Source organism: Xenopus laevis, chromosome 1L (assembly GCF_017654675.1).
Source record: "Xenopus laevis strain J_2021 chromosome 1L, Xenopus_laevis_v10.1, whole genome shotgun sequence".
Taxonomy (NCBI): Eukaryota; Metazoa; Chordata; class Amphibia; order Anura; family Pipidae; genus Xenopus; species Xenopus laevis.
In genome coordinates, this window is record NC_054371.1 from 33,681,108 (window position 1) to 33,701,010 (window position 19,903).

Consider the following 19,903-nt stretch of genomic DNA (forward strand, 5'->3'; position numbering starts at 1 on the left):
GTGAAATTTGAGGGATTTCACTCAAAAATTTAGAAATTTGAAGGATTTCACTCAAAAATCGTGAAATTTGAAGGTTTTCAATCATATATCGTGAAAATCTGAAATTTTCACGAAAATCGGAAATTGACGCTGGTGAATTTTCACAGGAGATTCGTGAATTTATTCGCTGGCGGCGAAAGCACAAATTCGTGCCAGGCGCATTTATTCGCCCATCACTAGTCAACTACTAAGACTTTGTGAGCTGGGAAGTAAACATACACATGAATGCTACAAACAGAAGCCCATCTTACCTTGCATCTCCTAACAACTTTAATATTTCATCAGACTTTTCTTCACTGGAACAAAAAATGTATATAAAATACACATAGTAACACAACATATATAACATATAAACGCATACATATGTATTAGGAGAGGTTTAGGTGAATATTAAAAATAAATGAGAACAACTTACCTGAAGATTTTTGCTGTGGCAGTGTAACTAAAGAAATAAAAAGAGAAAATCATATTTAGTGGCATAATACTTTAAGGAGCAGTAATGAAGCCCAGCTGATTAGAAAGATTAGCTTGATGTTAAAACTACATGTTGCAGTGTGGTAAATCTATTGATTCTACATATCTGGGTTCTGTTTGCTCTATATCAGGGGTGTCCAAACTTTTTGCTTCCCTGGGCCACATTGGAAGAAGAAAAATGTTCTGGGGCCACACTCTAAATACACACAAACACTAACGCTAACTTTTGATTTATTTTATTGTAAACGTAAAAGAAAAGAGGGGATCATAAACCTAGTGGGATTTTTGACATTGTGTTTGAGAAACTAATGCATCAATATCTGGTTGAATGGAAGTAGTTGCAATTCTCAGTGAATTCTCAAGGTGCTCATCAGATATTTTGGTTCTAATTTTACTCTTAGTGTGTTCGTTCTTGAAAAAAGTTGCTCACAAATGTAGGCGCTACATATATCCCTAGCATAGTGGGCGATAATGGTAATAACTAATGGTGGAAGTTCAAGCTGGGCCGCAGGTTGGACACCCCTGCTCTAAATGTCGTTGTGAGTTGCTTGTCAACTTGACCACCTTCTTGTGGGGCAGCCAAGTTTGTGAGTTTTACTTTGAAAGCAGCTAGTGAGTTGCAGGTAAAACATGGGATGACTTTGACGTAGTTGGCCATCTTAAATATATTGCAATATATGGACAAACAATCCCTGTTTTGTTTAAAGGGTAAGGCATTTTTCAGTAGCAGCATGCACAAAATGTCTCTGTCTTAAATATATTGATAATGGGTTGAGTGCAGAGGACTCTTGTATTTGTCTTCTTGTGGGACAAACTGGATGGCATTTAATTAAAGTGCTAACTGGTTGCATGGAAGACTGAGCCTAGAATCAAGCCAGTGGATATTTGACACACAAAAACAGAATTATTGGAAGGCCTAAACCACAGATCCATATCCTTATAATAAACTTGCATTTGGGTTGCTAGTCACTGACCCAAGAAGCCATTTAGAATATTAAATGGGAACAAAATGTTAGGGGTATCTGTTGTAAACCATGTTGTCATGTTGACAATTAGATGAGTCACTTTAATTGTTCAGTTAAGAACAAAGAGAGATACAACATTAATGTACGGGTTAAGAACGTACTGTAACAACATGCTCAGCAAATAATTACTTTTTGGGCAGTGCAGGTAACTTGGGCAGCAGAACATTAGCTTCATCTTCAGCGTTGTAAAAGGAAGTCAATACACTGGCAAAACAAAAATGAAAGAACAGCGTTAGGAGCACACTGTATGTTTGTGTATATATATATATATATATATATATATATATATATATATATATATATATATATATATATGTATGGGACCTGTTATCCAGAATACTCGGGACCTGGGGTTTCCTGATAACATATCTTTTTGTAATTTGGATCTTCATATTTTATGTCTACTAGAAAATCATGTAAATATTAAATAAACCCAATAGGCTGGTTTTGCTTCCAGTAATGATTGAATATATGTTAGTTTGGATCAAGTTCAAGCTACTGTTTTATTGTTACAGAGAAAAAAATTGTATTATTTGGATAAAATGTAGTCGATGGGAGACAGCCTTTCCGTAATTTGGAGCATTTTGGATAACAGGTTTCCGGATAAGGGTGTATATATATATATATATATATATATATATATATATATATATATATATATATATACACACACACACATACATACATACATACATACACACATTCCAACCCCCATATATTAAACAGCAGTTCTTGTAACAGTCATCCAAAAATAAAACTAAGTAACTAAGGTTTAATAACATAAAAACCTTTAAAAAATGAGTGGCTGATATAGCATTGTCTGTTAAAGGGGTTGTTCACCTTCAAACAACTAGGTGTTTTCAGTTAGATCACCAGAAATAATGACTTTTTCCAATTACTTTCTAGTTTCTATTTGTGACCGTTTTTCTAATATTGAAGTGTAAAGTGTCATTTTTCCCCTTCTAAAGCAGCTCTGGCAGGGGGGGTCGCCGCCCCCCCCCCCCCCAAACTGTTCTAAATTGATACATGTCTTATCTTTGTCCCTGCTGAGCAGAATCTCTGGGTTTCATTACAGGCAGCTGTTAGAATTGATACAATAGTTGCTAATACTCCAGAGATGCTGCTGAGAAATGTATCAACTAAATGTTGCAAAATTGTAATAGAGTCTGCACCTGAATTACTGAGCTGCCAGACTCAAACACCAGAGACAGGAACATTCAACTTTAAACTTAGATTTTGGAAAAATATTAAAAAATAAATAATGGAAGATAATTGAAAAAAGTATTTTATTTCTCGGAAACAATCTGAAAACAACTGAACTGAAAAAAGTGTTTGGTGAACAACCAGTGCCGTAACTAGAGGGGGGCGGCCCTGGTGCGTGACGCACAGCCGGGCCCCGCGCCCCCTCCGCACATGCCGGATTTCAGTGGTGAGAGGGCTGCCAGGGGGCGCTGAAGGGGTGCGGGCCCTGGTCCGCTCGCACCCCCTGCTCCCCCGGTAGTTCCGCCACTACGAACAACCCCCTTTAAGTGAATCACACAATAGTGCAATGAATAGGGCTTACAGGGCTTCTGCAGAACATAATTTTTGACTATTGTTTTAATCATGAAAAAAAAAAATGTTTTTTGTTATTTCTTAACTAAACTGGGCAAAAGGGGGAAATTGTAGCTACTCCATGTTTGGTTCCTGAGAAGTAGATAACTAGATTAACAGTGCACAGATAAGCAGAAGTCCATTATGAAGAGAGGATTATCTGTGTACTTTTGCCTTTCAGGGACAAAACATGGAGTAGATTCAGTTTCCTTGTTTAGCTCAACTAAAAACAAAAAAAAAAGCCCTGTACCACCCCATTAAGGCAAGAACTGGAATGATTCTATAAAATACCAAATTTCAGCACTTGCCTGTTTTCCACATTCACTTCCATCCACTGCATACATGATATTGGCGTTTCCAATGAGAACGAATGGAGACTTTCGGGTTTCTCTACATCGCAAAGGATAACCTTCTTTGTATCAGCAAGACCAAATGCCAATACTGCCAAGAAAACGGGAAAAACCATGTTAAACAGTTGAGTCGGCTGACAGACCACGTGAAAGTGAGTAGTAGGTCTGTGCTGATTCTAGTAGGGCACATGCACAGGATAGAAATCGGAGAAAATGTTCCGTACTGCGCATGCTCTCATGGAGGACAGACTGGGAATCCAAGAAAGGTAATAAGACAGCAGTTACATTCACTGGTGGGTGGCTAATAACTTGGCACCCACAAGTGATTTTTTAGCCTGCCTTCTCCTTTAACTAGAGGCAAGGAGCACAGGTCACAATATAGGTGCAGAGATTTTATATTATAGTGAAATAGCGTGCAAGCATATGCACCTTGCACCACAATGCATGACCACATACAGTATGTGGATCATGGATGTCCACATGTATGTCTCTTAACATTTTACAGATGCAAAGGGAGAACACCATTAGCTCCAATTCATATTGGGAGCCCTGTTCTTAAAGGGATACTGTCATAGGAAAACGTGTTTTTTTTTTTTTCAAAATGCATCAGTTAATAGTGCTGCACCAGCAGACTTCTGGAAATCTGCTTTTAAAAAGAGCAAACTGATTTTGTCATATTTAATTTTGAAATCTGACATGGGGGTAATCATATTGTCCATAGGAGCCCCCAGTCATGTGACTTGTGCTCTGATAAACTTCAGTCAATGTTTACTCCTGTACTGCAAGTTGGAGTGAGATCACCCCTTCACCAGCCTACAAACTGAGCAATGGGAAGATAACCAGATAGCAGCTCCCTAACACAAGATAACAGCTCCCTCTAAGAACAGCACTCAATAGTAAAATCCAGGTCCCACTGAGACACATTCAGTTACATTGAGTAGGAGAAACAACAGCCTGCCAGAAAGCAGTTCCATCCTAAAGTGCTGACTCTTTCTGAAAGCACATGACCAGGCAAAATGACCTGAGATGCACCTACACACCAACATTACAACTAAAAAAATGCACTTGCTGGTTAAGGAATGAAATTTTACATGGTAGAGTGAATTATTTGCAGTGTAAATAGTGTAATTTAGAAATAAAAACACCATAAAAAACATGACAGAATCCCTTTAACAACTGCCAACAGCAACGCAATTATACTGTTATAAACGCACAACCTGGCCTACAACTTTTTTATGCGATTTCTCAAAACAAGGGCACTATACGCAGAACTTTAGCATAAGACTCCAGGAAGTATCAAAGGAAGCCTCTAGACAAAACAAGTAGCAACTTCAATATCTCCTGAAATCAACAAAAAAGTAAGGGTTCCCTGACCTTTTCTGACGATATCCCAGCAAGGTAATTGGGAATAAATGTAAAGTCATTGGCCAACGGATAGGCCACAGGCAGATTTCAGCAGTATCCTCTACTTGTTTCACGTCCGGAAGCCTTGTGTCAGCTCCAGCACGAAAAAAAAATTATTTAAGCCCCAACCCCTAAGATATTTTTATGAAACTGCTTCTCACACTACATTTCAACAAACCATGTTAGTACATTGGTCTGCAGTCACTAAAGTCTATACCCACGCACTTAATCCTACATAGTTGCAAAACCCCTTCTAGTATGAACTCCAACATATTCAGTTCACATTACTTTTGCCATCTGGTCTCCATGCCAAACATGTAACTTCTTTTCCAGTATTCTCATTGGGGGGTAAACTCCACACCCTCTGAATATTGGCAAGCCGATGGAGTAAGACCTGAATGAAAAAAAACACCATTATTTGTCTGAACTGCTGTTATACACGTAACATTGCAACACAAATCTAGAATTAAAGGAACAGTTACAGAAAAAACTGAAAGTGTATCAAAGTAATTGAAATATAATGTACTGCGCTCTGCACTGGTAAAAGCTGTGTGTTTGCTTCAGAAAGACTACTATAGTTTATATAAACAAGCTGCTGTGTAGCCATGGGGCAGCCATTCAACCTGGGGAAAAAAGGAGAAAAAGCACAGGGTATATAGCAGATAACACCTTTGTATTGGGTAGGGCTTATCTGTTATGTAACCTGTGCCCTTTCTCCAGCTGCTTGAATGGCTGCCCCATGGCTAAACAGCACCCTATTAATATAAACTGTGAACAGTATATTAGAAGTTAATTACTTTAAAACACTTTTCATTTTTTTGTGTTACTGTTACTTTAAAGGAGAACTAAACCCTAAAAATTAATACGGCTAAAAATGCCTTATTTTATATACTGAACTTATTGTACCAGCCTAAAGTTTCAGCTTGTCAATAGCAGCAATGATCCAGGACTTCAAACTTGTCACAGGGGGTCACCATCTTGGAAAGTGTCTGTGACACTCACATGCTCAGTGGGCTCTGAGCAGCTGTTGAGAAGCTAAGCTTAGGGGTTGTCACTAATTATCAAGCAGAAAATGAGGTTGGCCTGTAATATAAAATGATGCTACAGGGCTGATTTTTAAATTCTGATGCTAATTGCACTGGTTTCTGAGCTGCCATGTAATAATTATCTGTATTAATTACTAATCATCCTTATATTGTGACATTTCTATTCTATGTGTACTGTATATTGTGAGTGGGTCCCTAAGCTCAGTAAGTGACAGCAGCACAGAGCATGTGCAGTGAATCAGCAGAAAAGAAGATGAGGAGCTACTGGGGCATCTTTGGAGACACAGATCTTTACTGCTAAAGGGTTGTGGTTGCCTTTAGATGGTACAGAAGCCCCAAACATAATGTACAACATTTCTAGCTACTTCTTTAGTTAAGCTTTAGTTCTCCTTCAATGTGAATGAGCACACAGGGAGATTTACAACAAACTTCCCCCTCAGTAAATGAATGGGAAACAGCAATCACACACTTGTTTTATTAATTATTAACAATTAATAAATTATTTTATGAGCTCCCATAATGAGGTCGTCAAAGCAGTACAGTGAAAAATATTGTGCACAATTTACCTCTCCAGCTTTGTTGACAAGAGCAATGAGATCTCTCTTGGGCGACCAGGCCAGAAAGATTATTTCATGGGGAAGTTGCTTCTCGCCAACTTGCCGAAAGGGTGGCATTTTGATCCTCCCGCATACAACAGCCTAACATCCGCTTCTAGGTGTCTGCAGACTCCTGCAAAAAAAAGGAAAAAGTTGAAATTTTAACAGACTGCTCCATCAGAATCAATTCTTTTAAACTAAATTAATTATATTTAATGAACAATTCATGCTTTGTTGTGCCTAATTCGTTCAATTTGCTAAAAGGGGTGGTTCGCCTTTAAGTTAACTTTCAGTATGTTATAGACTGGCTAATTCTATGCAACTATTCAATTGACCTTCATTTTTTAGAGTTTTTTAATTACTTGCCTTCTTCTTCGGACACTTTACAGCTTTCAAACAAGGGGTTACTGACGCCATCTAAAAAAACAAATGCTCTGTAAGGCTACAGATGTATTGTTATTTTTTATTACTCATCTTTCTATTCAGGCTTCTCCTATTCATATTCCAGTCTCTTCTTCAAATCAGTGCATGGTTGCTAGGGGAATTTGGACCGTAGTAACCAGACTGCTGAAATTGCAAACTGGAGAGCTGCTGAATAAAAAGCTAAATAACTAAAAAAAACAAAACAAATTAAACCCAACTGCAAACTGTCTCAGAATATCACTCTCTACACCATACTAAAAGTTAATTTGAAAGCGACTAACATTTTTAAAACACATTCTCCCAAAACGTCCTTCATGTACCAGTAGGATGCGGAGAGATGTCGTTTTTAAAGCAGGTTGTTCCTCCCTAGAACACAAAGGAACAGCTTTAAAGGGTTGGTTCACCTTCAGGTTAACTTTTAGTATGTTATAGAACAACTTTTCAATTGGTCTCCATTATTTATTTTGTATAGTTTTTTTAATCATTTGCTTTCTTCTTCAGACTCTTCCCAGCTTTCAAACGGGGGTCACTGACCCCATTTACAAAAAAACAAATGCTCTGTAAGGCTACACATGTATTGTTATTGCTCCTTTTTATTACTCACACCCTCCCCTATTCATTTTGCATGTTCTTATTCAAATCAGTGCATGGTTGCTACAGTGATTTGGACCATAGCAACCTGACTGATGACACTGCCAAACTGGAGAGCTGCAGAATAAAAAGCTAAATAACTCAAAAACCAGAAATAATAACACATTAAACCCAATTGCAAATAGTCTCAGAATACCCCTCTCTACATCATACTGACATTTAATTTAAAAGTGAACAACCCATGTAAAGGCAATAGAGAGCTGCAGCACTCAGTCCTTGGACCATGGCCTGGATACAATGTACTAATTCATGAGATGATGTTGGTCGCACAGTTTTCTGTTGCCATAAATCAGTCAGATAGAATATATACAGGATTGAAGCCCCTTTAACCTGCGCATTGTGTATATTCATCTGTATATGACAGCCCCGTGCTATCAGCGAGATGCACAATTCGAAAGGGAAGGCGGGAGAGCTGTACGGGGATTGGATAGGCTACAGCGGGCAGCTGACTGACAACACGGGTCCCGGTAATCTAAGCAAGCGCATACAGTCCAACAGTGTCAATTTTGCTAACACAGTCCCGATTCGCTACCTTACGTAAAGCTGTTAACTACAGGCTCCTTGCCGCCTGTTTTATAGAATATCCAAGTGCCGCCAGTCTCATCTCGCGAGACTAGTGGCACGATTACGTGTACGTGCAGTGACGCATCGCGTAGCCGCCTTGTAAGAGTTACGTGTTGGGAAGCTGCTCTTAATCTTATTTTCCTCAAACAAAGGCTTTTTTTTATCGTGTGTGTTGGCCGCTATCTCAGCTCCCAATCGTTCCTTACAAGTTATTTATTGGATATCTTCTTCTTAGAGTCACGCAGAGCTCAGAATTGTTATTGTCTGTTTAGTGAACATTGTGAAAGTTATAGTAACAACACACAGGTCTGTGCTGCAAAGACATAAACACCCTAAATCCCATTGTTTTATAGGAGAAATAATATGAGAATGGACATATAATATACGCTTGATCCAAATGAGACTTTCCAGATATAAAGTTGTCTAAATATGAACAATTACAAATTCTGTACCATTCCTAAAATAATAGTTACTCTTCAGTAGCCCCTTCTCAGCATCTCTCTCCCTTGTAGGTCCCCTTTAAAGGAGAATTTAACCCTATAATAAAAAAACCCCGTACCCCCTACCCCACGCTGACCCACCTCCCACAAGCCTAACTGCCTCCCCCGGGGAAATGCCCCATACTTTATAATTACCCTTCGGCGCAGATTCAGGCAGCGGATTTCCACACAGCCATCTTCTGGGTCTTCGGGAGATCTGCAATTTCCGTCCATTTCGGCTAGGGTTGCCATCTTTCCTGGAAACAAAATACTTCCCTATTAATAACATTGGGATCAACCATAATTTTTACCGGCCAGGTGGTAACCCTAATTTCGGCGCATGCGAAGTTGTTACAAACCGGCAAATTGCTTCAACTGCGAATGCGCCGCCATGCCGATCTCCCAGTCAGCTTACCGAAGACCCAGAAGATGATTTAGTGGAAATCCGCTGCCTATATCTGCGCGAGGGTAGGGTTGCCACCTGGCCGGTGTTTTACTGGCCTGGCCGGTAAAAATGATGGTTGATCCCAATGTTATTAATAGGGAAAAAAGATAAATATATAGGAAGGCCGGTATTTTTTTTCAGAAAAGGTGGCAACCCTAGCCGAGGGTTAAGTATAAAGTATGGGGAATTTCCCCGGGGGGGGGCAGTTAGGCTGGAGGTAGGGGAGTCTATGTGTGGTAGGGAGTACGGGTTTTCTTATTACAGGGTTGAATTCTCCTTTAATCTCAGGTAATGTTTTATCTGGAAGAGTCAGTGACACAGATGAATACTTTTGTGCAGAGTAAGCGCAGCGTGTTGGACTGGGATACCAGGGGCCCATCTAGGGTTGCCACCTGTTCGGTTTTGACCCAAACAGCTCGGTTTTTGTAAGGCCTGTTCGGGTCTGAACTTTCTGTTCGGTTTTCAGCCTTATGAAACCCGAACAATAATCTGGCCAATACATGAAAAACATTTAAATACTAAGATACTCACCTTAACATGGCTAAATTCAAGTGCAGTTCATTTCTTATTACAGAAAAAGCAAATCAATCAAAAATAAGATTTTTTTTATTTAGATTAGCATTGCTGTATCTCTGGGCTTTTTGGGTAACGGATTTCTGTATAATCAATCTCATACTTGTAATTAAAGGATTGGGCTTACTCATCAAGCAGAATATAGCTAGAGAAAGGGGAGCCACCTGTGTGGTTTCGAACTGGGCATCAACAATTTAAAACATTACAAAAACTGGATAGAAATCCAGCCAGTTGTATCTAAGTGATGCAATAACCTTGCCGTGCTGTCATAACTCCACCAACATCATTGTGCCCACCTCTGATGTTATCATGCCTGTTCCTTCATCACTGCCAATGGCGGAACTACCGGGGGCGCGAGCGGGCCAGGGCCCACAACTCCTCAGGGCCCCCCGGCAGCTTGTTCGCCACTGAAATGCGGGCCGAAGATCGCATACGGAGGGGGCAGGGGCCCGGCTTTGCGTCACGCACCAGGGCCTGCCCCCCTCTAGTTACATTACTGATCACTGCCCCACCCCCAATGATATCTGCCCACAGGGAGTTTTACAACAAACTGCAATCACACACTTGTTTTATTAACAATTAATAAATTATTTAAATATTAGTTTAGAATTCTTAAAAAAAATACCCCAGTGAGCTCCCATTATGATGTCGTCAAAGCAGTACCGTGCAACTTATTATGCACAATTTACCTCTCCAGCTTTGTTGACAAGAGCAATAAGATCTCTCTTGGGCGACCAGGCCAGAAAGATAATTTCATGGGGAAGTTGCTTCTCGCCAGCTTGTTGAAAGGGTGGCATTTTGATCCTCCCGCATTGTGCCTACCTCTGATGTCATCATGCCTGTTCCTACATCACTGCCCCACCCCAATAATATCTGCCCCCAGTGTTCGAGGTTAGCCATCAGCAAAGGTGGCAGCCCTACATGTGCGCCATCTTCCAGATCTTCTACGGGTCCTCTTCCCTTCGACAATTCACGGCAGTTTTGGCGCATGTGCAGTTGCTATGAATACAGTGCTCCTTACAGATTAACACCAAAGAGCCAGAAGATGGCAGCCATGAGCTCTGCTGCACTTACTCTGCACAATGCCTTCCAACATTTTGGAAACTGATCACGCCCATTTTTGTGGCCACACCCCTAATTGCCAATTTCATTTTACAAAATTTGGCAGGTTATGAAAGTTTGAACATATTTCTGTGTTTTTTTCAGGTATAACAGTTTTGCAAATAAAGGTGAATTGCCCTTTAGGGCAGAGACACGCTCAGATTCGGGGAGATTAGTCGCTCAGCAACAAATCTCCTCTTCTTCGGTGCGACTAATTGTGGGGTTTGGAGGATGCGGTCTAAGGACAGCTGGCTGTTGATACAAAGTAACAGTAGTCAGCCAGCTCAGCAAAGTAGTCAGACAGATCAGCAGGAGAGCAGGGGGCTAGGCTTAGGGAACTGTCAGAAACCTTTAAAAATCACGAAAAGTCTGCATATCTTTTAAATGATGTATATTGCAAAGTTGCTTGAAATTATGTTTACTTTTCAAAAAGCTTGAGTTATGTTTTTGTGGAGTTCCCCTTTAAGTAATAAATGCACTGCTTTTCATTGCTTTTATAAAACTGGTAGTTACAGTATGTGTTTGGAATAAAAAGTGTTCCCAATTCTTTCTTTATCCACAGCACTTATAGTGCAAAATACTTTTTATTATCTATTTTACATTCAGGGCATTTAGAATGAAGGTTGTTTTTACTATTATTATTTTTTATATTTGCGGAGCAGAGGGAAAAATAAAGTTATTTCTGGTCAAGGTTACCTACAAAATGATTAACACACTATCTAATCATCCTCTGCTGTTTTATTTTCCCTTTATTAGGTTTTATTGCATTTTCATAGCAATAAAATTAGCTTCTTCCCTGATACACAAAAGAAGCTTGTTTTTATCAAACAAATGTTTTTAAGTGGATAAAGCAGCATTCCATGTTAAAGGTTAAAAATAGCACCCAATTTTATAACATGCAAGGGAACTAAACCATATTTAGAGAGTTAACATTCCCTTTCATTGCAGCATCCCCTTAGTGTTTTTGGGCGAGGGCTCCTTGCAGAGTGGTCTTTCCTCTTGGGGGCAGATTTACTAAGCTCGAGTGAATAATTCAAATAAAAAAATATTCGAATTTCGAAGTATCTTTTTGGGTAGATCGACCATCGAATTGGTCAAATTCGATTGAATCGAATGATTCGACCAATTCGAAGTAAAAATTGTTCGACCATTCGATAATCGAAGTACTGTCTCTTTAAAAAAAAAATCGATTTCATACTTCGCCGCTTCAAACCTACAGAAGTCCAATGTTAGCCTATGGGGACCTTCCCCAGCACTTTTCTAAGTTTTTTTGGGTCGAATAATCCTTCGACCGATCGCTTAAAATCGTTCGATTGGAAGGATTTTATCGTTCGATCGAACTTTTTTTATTAGATCGTTCGATCGAACGTTTTGCGCTTAAATCCTTCAAATCCGATATTCGAATTAGAAGGTTTTTACTTCGAGGGTTTTTTAACCCTCGAAATTCGACCCTTGATAAATCTGCCCCTTGCTGTCCTGGATCTTACTCTATGAGAACCTACTATAGATCCGTTAAACCCTTACCAGAAGCTCCAAATTATGGGAAGGCCATCTCCCCACATACTCCATTATAAATAAATAACTCAATTTTTTTTTTTTTCTGTAATAGTAGAACAATACATTGTATTTGATCCCAATATACAATTCATCCTTATTGGAAACAAAACAATCCTAACTGGATGTATTTAGCTATTTTAGCTTTATCTAGCTATTTTCTCTTAAATACAGGTAAAGTTACTGTACCGTGTTAGCCAGTTAAAATGTTACTGGGCAACCCTTTTGAAATAAAAAATAACATCTTGCTATGGCAGTTTCGCTGTTAACCTTATTTCAGGTCAGTATGGTAGCAGATCATAAAAACTGAGTGCTTTGCTCATCTTTGCCTAAATTCTGGCATACTGAAACCAATGGATGGGGACAGTGCTAACAATGTAGGCCAGTGATCCCCAACCAGTAGCTCGTGAGCAACGTTTCCCCCTCTGAGGCAAGTTGGAGAGGCTTCAGATGGTTTTTTTTTTTTTGCCTTCCTCTGGATCAACTAGCAGTTAGGCAGATTAAAAAAAAACCGAAGAGTTTGAACTTGATGGACGTGTGTCTTTTTTCAACCTTACTTACTATGTTACTATGTTACTATGTTTCCGGCCCCCTAACCTGAGCCGCAACCCCGATCCAGCAACCCCATGCCGGAGGCCAGGGAGGGAGGTTGGAAACCGGGGAAAAAGCTTCACATAGGGAGTGGGTCTGAGCCAGTGGTCCCACAGGGGGTTTCCCTGACCATGCATTGGAATATTCTGTCGCTATTTTCTCTTAAATACAGGTAAAGTTACTGTACCGTGTTAGCCAGGTCAAATGTTACAGGGCAACCCTTTTGAAATAAAAAATAACAAAAGTGGTATAAAGGTAATATCTTTATTGGCTAACTAATTTTAGGTATCACCTTTATACCACTTTTGTTACTCTTAAATACAGTAAGCTAGTGCTTGAGAAAAAAAAGTTGCACACATTTTGTCGCTTTTTTTTTTTTTTTCGCTGCTCGCTTTTTTTCTCGACCTTGAAAATGTGTATATAGACCTCCAAAACTCTGTAGGCAGTGGAATACTCCATGTTAATATGTAGTGATGCTACAATGATAAGTGACAAGCTCTGTGAACTCATTGCCTCCTTCACACCCTCCGTTGTATATTTACAACTGTTGTCTGGATAGAGTCGTGGAAATAAGGAGAGCCGTGGATACCACCTACATCATATTCTAATCTTTGCTGCACTTTGTTCGGTACAAGGATTTTACAACTTTTTCTGTTAACACTGTACTGTACCTTTAATGAGTCAAGAGTAATAAAAAAAATCAAAGAGATCAAATAGAATTGTTCAGGTAAATGGCACGTTCGCTGTTAACCTTATTTCAGGTCAGTATGGTAGCAGATCATAAAAACTGAGTGCTTTGCTCATCTTTGCCTAAATTCTGGCATACTGAAACCAATGGATGGGGACAGTGCTAACAATGTAGGTTTTGTAGGCATATCTTTTGTGACTCATCTGGCAGATTTATCAAAATGTGAAATTAGAGTATAACACAGAAAAAAATCACCAACTTTCTGTTAATTCCTACAGATTTATTGTTGTATTGTATTTATCAATGGGTGATGTATTTATTTAATAAATATGGTCCTAAAAATCCCATAGTAGTGAATAGACAGTGGGTGAGTTTTTCTGTGCTAAACTCTAATCTCACATTTTGCTAAATTTGCCCCTCAGTGTTACGTAGCCTCTACACAGTGAGTCAATTAGAAAATCCCAGACCCTATTCAGCTCTACTATTAGCAAGGCTGGATCCTAGGCATTGGGCCCCAGAATGCCTATGCTCAGAAACTCCCTAAGTCACTAATACTGCACATTACAAAAGAAGTACTGGTATGGAATCTGTTTACTGGAAACCCATTTCCCAGAAAGCTCTGAATTACAGGAAGACCATTTCCAATAGACTACATTTTAATCAAATAATTTACATTTTTAAAAATGATTTCCTTTTTCTCTGTAATAATAAAACAGTACCTTGTACTTGATGCCATCTAAGAAATAATGAATCCTTATTGGAAGCAAAACAATCCTATTGGGTTTAATTAGTGATTAAATGATCTTTTAGTAGATTTGAGGTATGGCACACAAATGTGTCTAATAAGGCTCAGCCAACACGTGCCAAAGTATAACTTCTACACCGTAGTTTTACTGCTAAGTCATCCATGATCCGTAAGGAATTAAAAAATGATTTGCCACAAAATAACCTGCAATAGGAATGTACTTATATGTATTTCACACATAAAACAATAAAATGCCCAGATGCTTACAGAGATAAGATAACATAAACGCAAAAAAAGCTCTGCACTCTGTGGCTTCTTTTACAAACTGTAATCCAACAGCCTGTCAGTTACCTAGGCAAGACCTTTCCTCAGTGAAGGTCAAGTTCAAATCTTAGTTGCTTAATTATATAATTAGAGCAATTTTGTGTATATATATATATATATATATATATATATATATATATATATATATAGTATCCAGTATAGATCGCAACACCTTAGTAAAACGTAGAACTTATTGTTACTGTTAAAACATTCCAATATATGTTTTAACAGTAACAATAAATGCTACGTTTTACTAAGGTGTTGCGATCTAGCTGGATATTATATATTTATTGAAAGCGGAATTACTCACCGCTACACGGATCAGCACCCTATTCACGTTTAATTGATTGGTGCATCATAATTGTTGGAAAATATATATATATATATATATATATATATATATATATATATATATATATACACAGTTCAGTCCATAAATATTTGGACAGAGACAACTTTATTTCTAATTTTGGTTCTCTACATTACAACAATTTTAAATGAAATAACTCAGATGCAGTGGAACTGCAGACTTTCAGCTTTAATTCAGTGGGTTGAACAAAAAGATTGCATAAAAATGTGAGGAACTAAAGCCTTTTTTTTAAAGGGATCCTGTCATCGGAAAACATGTTTTTTTCAAAACGCATCAGTTAATAGTGCTACTCCAGCAGAATTCTGCACTGAAATTCATTTCTCAAAAGAGCAAACAGATGATATTGAATCATCCTTCCGAGTCCTACCCGAAGGCATGGGCTCCGTTGCCCAAGCTGTTCCCAGCTACCGCCAGCGAACAGCTCGAACGGGTGGGTCCCCCTTCGCCGAAGCTAGGGAGGGCCCACCACCCCGCCCCCCGAAGGGGTTTGGGGACGTATGGACTCCCCTTCGCCGAAGCTAGGGGGAGTCCCGTCTACCCTGGGTTCTGCCGAAGCGTCCCCCAGGGCGTCATGGCCTGCGAGTCCAGCCAAAAGACCGTGACCCCATCCAGGGTGCTCAAACCAGACACAAAAAAGGTGCTGGAGTGGGCGGTGCAAGGCCATTGGTTGGCAGCCAGAAAAAGAAAAGACTTCCCGCCCACCTAATGGTAAGAGCAAAGGAAGTGAAGCTTTATTAAGCATGGGAGCATGTGCATCTCCCCTGACTCAAAACGCAAGTCAGGGGCCACCCTCATGGGAGCACAGCGACCCAGCTTTCATCAAGCTTCCGCTTGTCAGCCTAGTCCAGAGGACCAATGGTTTCTCCGTTCTTCAGATAGGATCATTAGAACAGATACTCCTCTTTGGTCTTGCCAGCCAGAGGACCAAGTGGTTCCAAAGGTACTACACTTGATCTTAGCCAAAAGGCCGAGAAGCGATCGAGCAAACAGATTGTTTTATATTCAATTTTGAAATCTGACATGGGGCTAGACATTTTGTCAATTTCTCAGCTGCCCCTGGTCAAGTGCAGAATTCTGCTGGAGCAGCACTATTAACCGATTCATTTTGAAAAAAATGTTTTTTCCCATGACAGTATCTCTTTAACACAATCACTTTATTTCAGGGGCTCAAAAGTAATTGGACAAATTAAAAAACTGAAACAAAAATGTTCATTTCTAATACTTTGCTGGCAATGACAGCCTGAAGTCTTGAACTCATGGACATCACCAGATTCTGGGTTTCCTCCTTTTTAATGCTCTGCCAGGTCTTTACTGCAGCGACTTTCAATTGCTGTTTGTTTGTGGGCCTTTCTGTTCGAAATTTAGTCTTCGACAAGTGAAAGGCAGCTCAATTGGGTTCAGATCAGGTGACTCACTTGGCCATTAAAGACTATTCACAATTTGTAGAAAGGAACACGCATTCCAGGAGCCAATCGGTGCCAATAAAATAGACTTTATTCCAAAAAAGCTAAAACAACGGTCCTAATGCGTTTCGTATCTGAAGATACTTAATCATAGGTACCTATGGCTTCTGGAGTGCGTGTTCCTTTTCAGTCCGGATTAGAAATTCCGGCATCTAAGACCTGTCGAGGTTGCATATAAGTCAATGGGAGAAGTCCCAATGATTTTTTGATGTGCGCTGGGTTTCGTGCCATACCCACAAAGTTTTCAGACAAAGAAGCATAAGAAATCTGAGTTTTTGGGTGAAAAATCCGAAAAAGTCGTGAAAATCTAATTTTTTCCCCACAAGGGCAAATTTTCAGGGAAAATGTTATATTAAATAAGCTTAAAAAACCCGAGCGGATTTGATTGGCGTTTGTAGTAGAAAATGTTGAGATAAAATCGGACTTTGATAAATAACCCCCTTATTGGTATCTCAATCCTAGTGACATTTTAAATGTAAGGAAGTACCCACAACCTCCGTGGCAACTGTGCACAGAGAAATATTCTATATAGGGCTTATTGGTACACTATATAGATTCAAGGCACACACATCACAAGCACCAATGGCAAAATTCATGTTTTATATATCTGTAACCCTATGATGATAAAGGGGGCCAATATTAAAACATGTAGGGGCAGATTTATCAAGGGTCGAATTTCGAATTTGAAAAACTTTAAAATTCGAATTCAAAACGACCACCCGAAATTAAATCGAAGGTTTTTTTTATGGCCGAATAGGTCCGTTTTCGATCGAATTTGAATCATACGAATCGAAGTAATAGCGCATTCGATGCAACCCTTTGATTTTTTAATGCCCACCAATTAACTGCAGATAGGTTCTAGAATGTCCCCCATAGGCTAAAACAGCAATTTGGCCGGTTTTAGATGGCGAATGTTCAAAGTCGATTTTTAAAGAGACAGTACATGATACATTTTTGAAATTCTAATTTTCAAATTTTTTTCAAATTCAGATTGAATTTGGACTATTCCCTAGTCGAAGTACACAAAAATGAGCTCGTAATTTGAATTTTTAAATTCGAATTTTCACTTCGACCTGCTCCATAATATCAAAAGGTGTAATGCCCTTTGCTTGGGATGTTTTAAAGTGTAACGTGACCATCTGAAATCCTAGTGGCCTAAAGGTAAAGGGCTCTAAAATACAAAACAATCAAATATCTGAAAATTCAAAGCCCCCAAACATATTAGATAATAGATACATACTATGACAAATCTGTGCACCTGAGTTTTTCTTTACATTGGTTAGTATTTATAAAGGATATAAAATCTTAGCGTTAATAAACACAAGTCATAATTTTAATTCCTCATGCAAATGCAAAACCTTCTAAGCACTGATTAGAAAGATATATGTGTTACTGTGGCTTACTTATATATTCCGTATTAGACCTGCATTGTTGACATTGCAAGGAAAACATTCCTTCAATTGTTGGATTTGAAGTCCCTGAACTGTTCTAAATGATTTACCATTGCTACACTGTTTGTATTTCTTGACCCATTGCCTCCCATTGATCATATGAAGGAGCCAAGACATTAACAAGATCTGCATGCAAAGACAAAGAAGGCTTACGTCAATTAGGGCCACAACAGCCAGAGAGTTCAGACTTTTACTAAACTGCAGAGATTTAGTATATGTAAAAAAGTGTTTTGTGCTTTTGCATAAAGCTGGTTGCTTACCTGAGTGGCAAACAATGTGTAGTCCTGCAAGTTGCAACAAAAGGAGCAGAGATCTCTGTTCTTTCAGTATGGGGGGGAACATGGTGTTGTACCTCAGGTACATTAAAAGTAGGGATGCACTGAATTCAGGATTCGGTGCAGGAACCAAAAAAATCAGGTGACTTTTTGTCAGACAAACAAGGAAATCAAAAATGTTTTAACCACATGCTCAGCGAGCAGTTCTGTTTCCCCCCTTTTTCCCTAATTTCCATATAATAAGGTTCGGATTCAGTTTGGTATTTGGCCAAATCTTTCACGAAGGATTCGGGATTCAACCCGAATCTTAAAATAGTGGATTCAGTGCATCCCTGATTATAAGAACTTTGTAGGCCCACAAACACCTGCTTCCATCCTCCGAGAACACTGGAGCCATGGGGTAGAACACTACCAATACTAATGTGTTTTCATGAGAATTTAAGTTAAGTACGTTTTCTATTTATGTAAAATGTTGCATTTGTAACAAAATGGTTATTTGTTTGGCTTTTTACCCAAACAGCTGCATAATTTAAAGGAACAGTAACACCAAAAAATGAAAGCTTCTTAAAGTAATTAACATATAATATACTTTTCCTCAGTGCCGGGCCAGCTCGGCCAGGCGTCCTAGGCTGTCTGGACGGTCGGAGTGACCAACTGGCGCGCATGCGATGAACAATGTGCGCGCGCCGAAAACCTTGTGTGAGCGTGCAAGAAAAACTGCGTACGCATGCGCGAAAAACCCCGCAGGTGAAAAAAAGAGATGCGGCGCAAAAAGGTCGCCGGCCAGAGCGGCAATCGCGGACTGGACTAGTTGGTAGGAGAGGCAGAGAAGGTGCGTGCCTGGTGCAAAAGCTTTGCGCCCTAGGAACGTGCCTACTCTGCCTACCCCTAGTTCCAGCCCTGCTGTTCATCGATGCTGGTAAAAGCTGTGTTTTTGCTTCAGAAATACAAATATAGTTTATACAGGTATGGGATCTGTTATCCAGAAAGCTCTGAATTACGGAAAGGCCATCTCCCACAGACTCCATTTTATCCTAATAATCCAAATGTTTAAAAATGATTTCCTATTTCTCTGTAATAATTAAACAGTAGCTTGTACATGGTCCAAACTAAGATATAATTAATCCTTATTGGAAGCAAAATCAGCTTATTGGGTTTATTTAATTTTTACATGATTTTCTAGTAGACTTAAGGTGTGAAGATCTAGAGCCCCTTTAATAAGTGAAATATATATCTATATTTATATAAAAGTTTAGAAATATCAACGGGGGAAAGAGCCAAGTTAGCAACAATATAATTATCCATTCTCTTGAGCACACCCCTAACAATATTCCCAGAACCCTTCTCTTTATTAAGTAAGAAAGAAATTAAATAGAGTTGATTTAAGCTTCTCGGAATGTGGTGTTCATGCGTCACCTCCCCCCCTTTAAAGGAGAAGGAAAGGTTAAAACTAAGTAAGCCTTATCAGAAAGGTCCATCAACATATACCAGTAAACCCCCAAAGTAATGCTACTCTGAGTCCCCTGTCAAAAGAAACACTGCATTTCTTTCCTTCTATTGTGTACTCATGGGCTTCTGTATCAGACTTCCTGTTTTCAGCTTAAACCTCATTGCCCTGGGCAAGAGCATGCTCAGTTTGCTCCTCTTCCCCCGCCCCCTCCCTTCTCTGCTGTAATCTG

The 19,903-nt window shown here is 39.3% G+C and overlaps 1 protein-coding gene and 1 pseudogene across 5 annotated transcripts in view; both read right to left on the bottom strand.

Annotated features, from left to right (window-relative positions):
• The window catches only part of anapc4.L (anaphase promoting complex subunit 4 L homeolog), a 32,539-nt gene extending 24,265 nt beyond the window's left edge, over positions 1-8,274 (bottom strand). The window contains exons 1-7 of one of the 5 annotated variants that reach the window (XM_018243668.2): positions 8,134-8,274; positions 6,498-6,660; positions 5,174-5,279; positions 3,440-3,572; positions 1,668-1,742; positions 455-481; positions 291-335 (exon numbers count right to left, since the gene is read on the bottom strand). In XM_018243668.2, coding sequence (XP_018099157.1) covers positions 291-335; positions 455-481; positions 1,668-1,742; positions 3,440-3,572; positions 5,174-5,279; positions 6,498-6,605 — 494 coding nt within the window. In that variant the 5' untranslated portion in view covers positions 6,606-6,660; positions 8,134-8,274. 5 annotated transcript variants of the gene reach the window in all.
• A 7,615-nt stretch (positions 8,275-15,889) lies between these two features.
• LOC121396328 lies at positions 15,890-16,014 on the bottom strand (annotated as a pseudogene).
• Between the last annotated feature and the right edge of the window lie 3,889 nt (positions 16,015-19,903).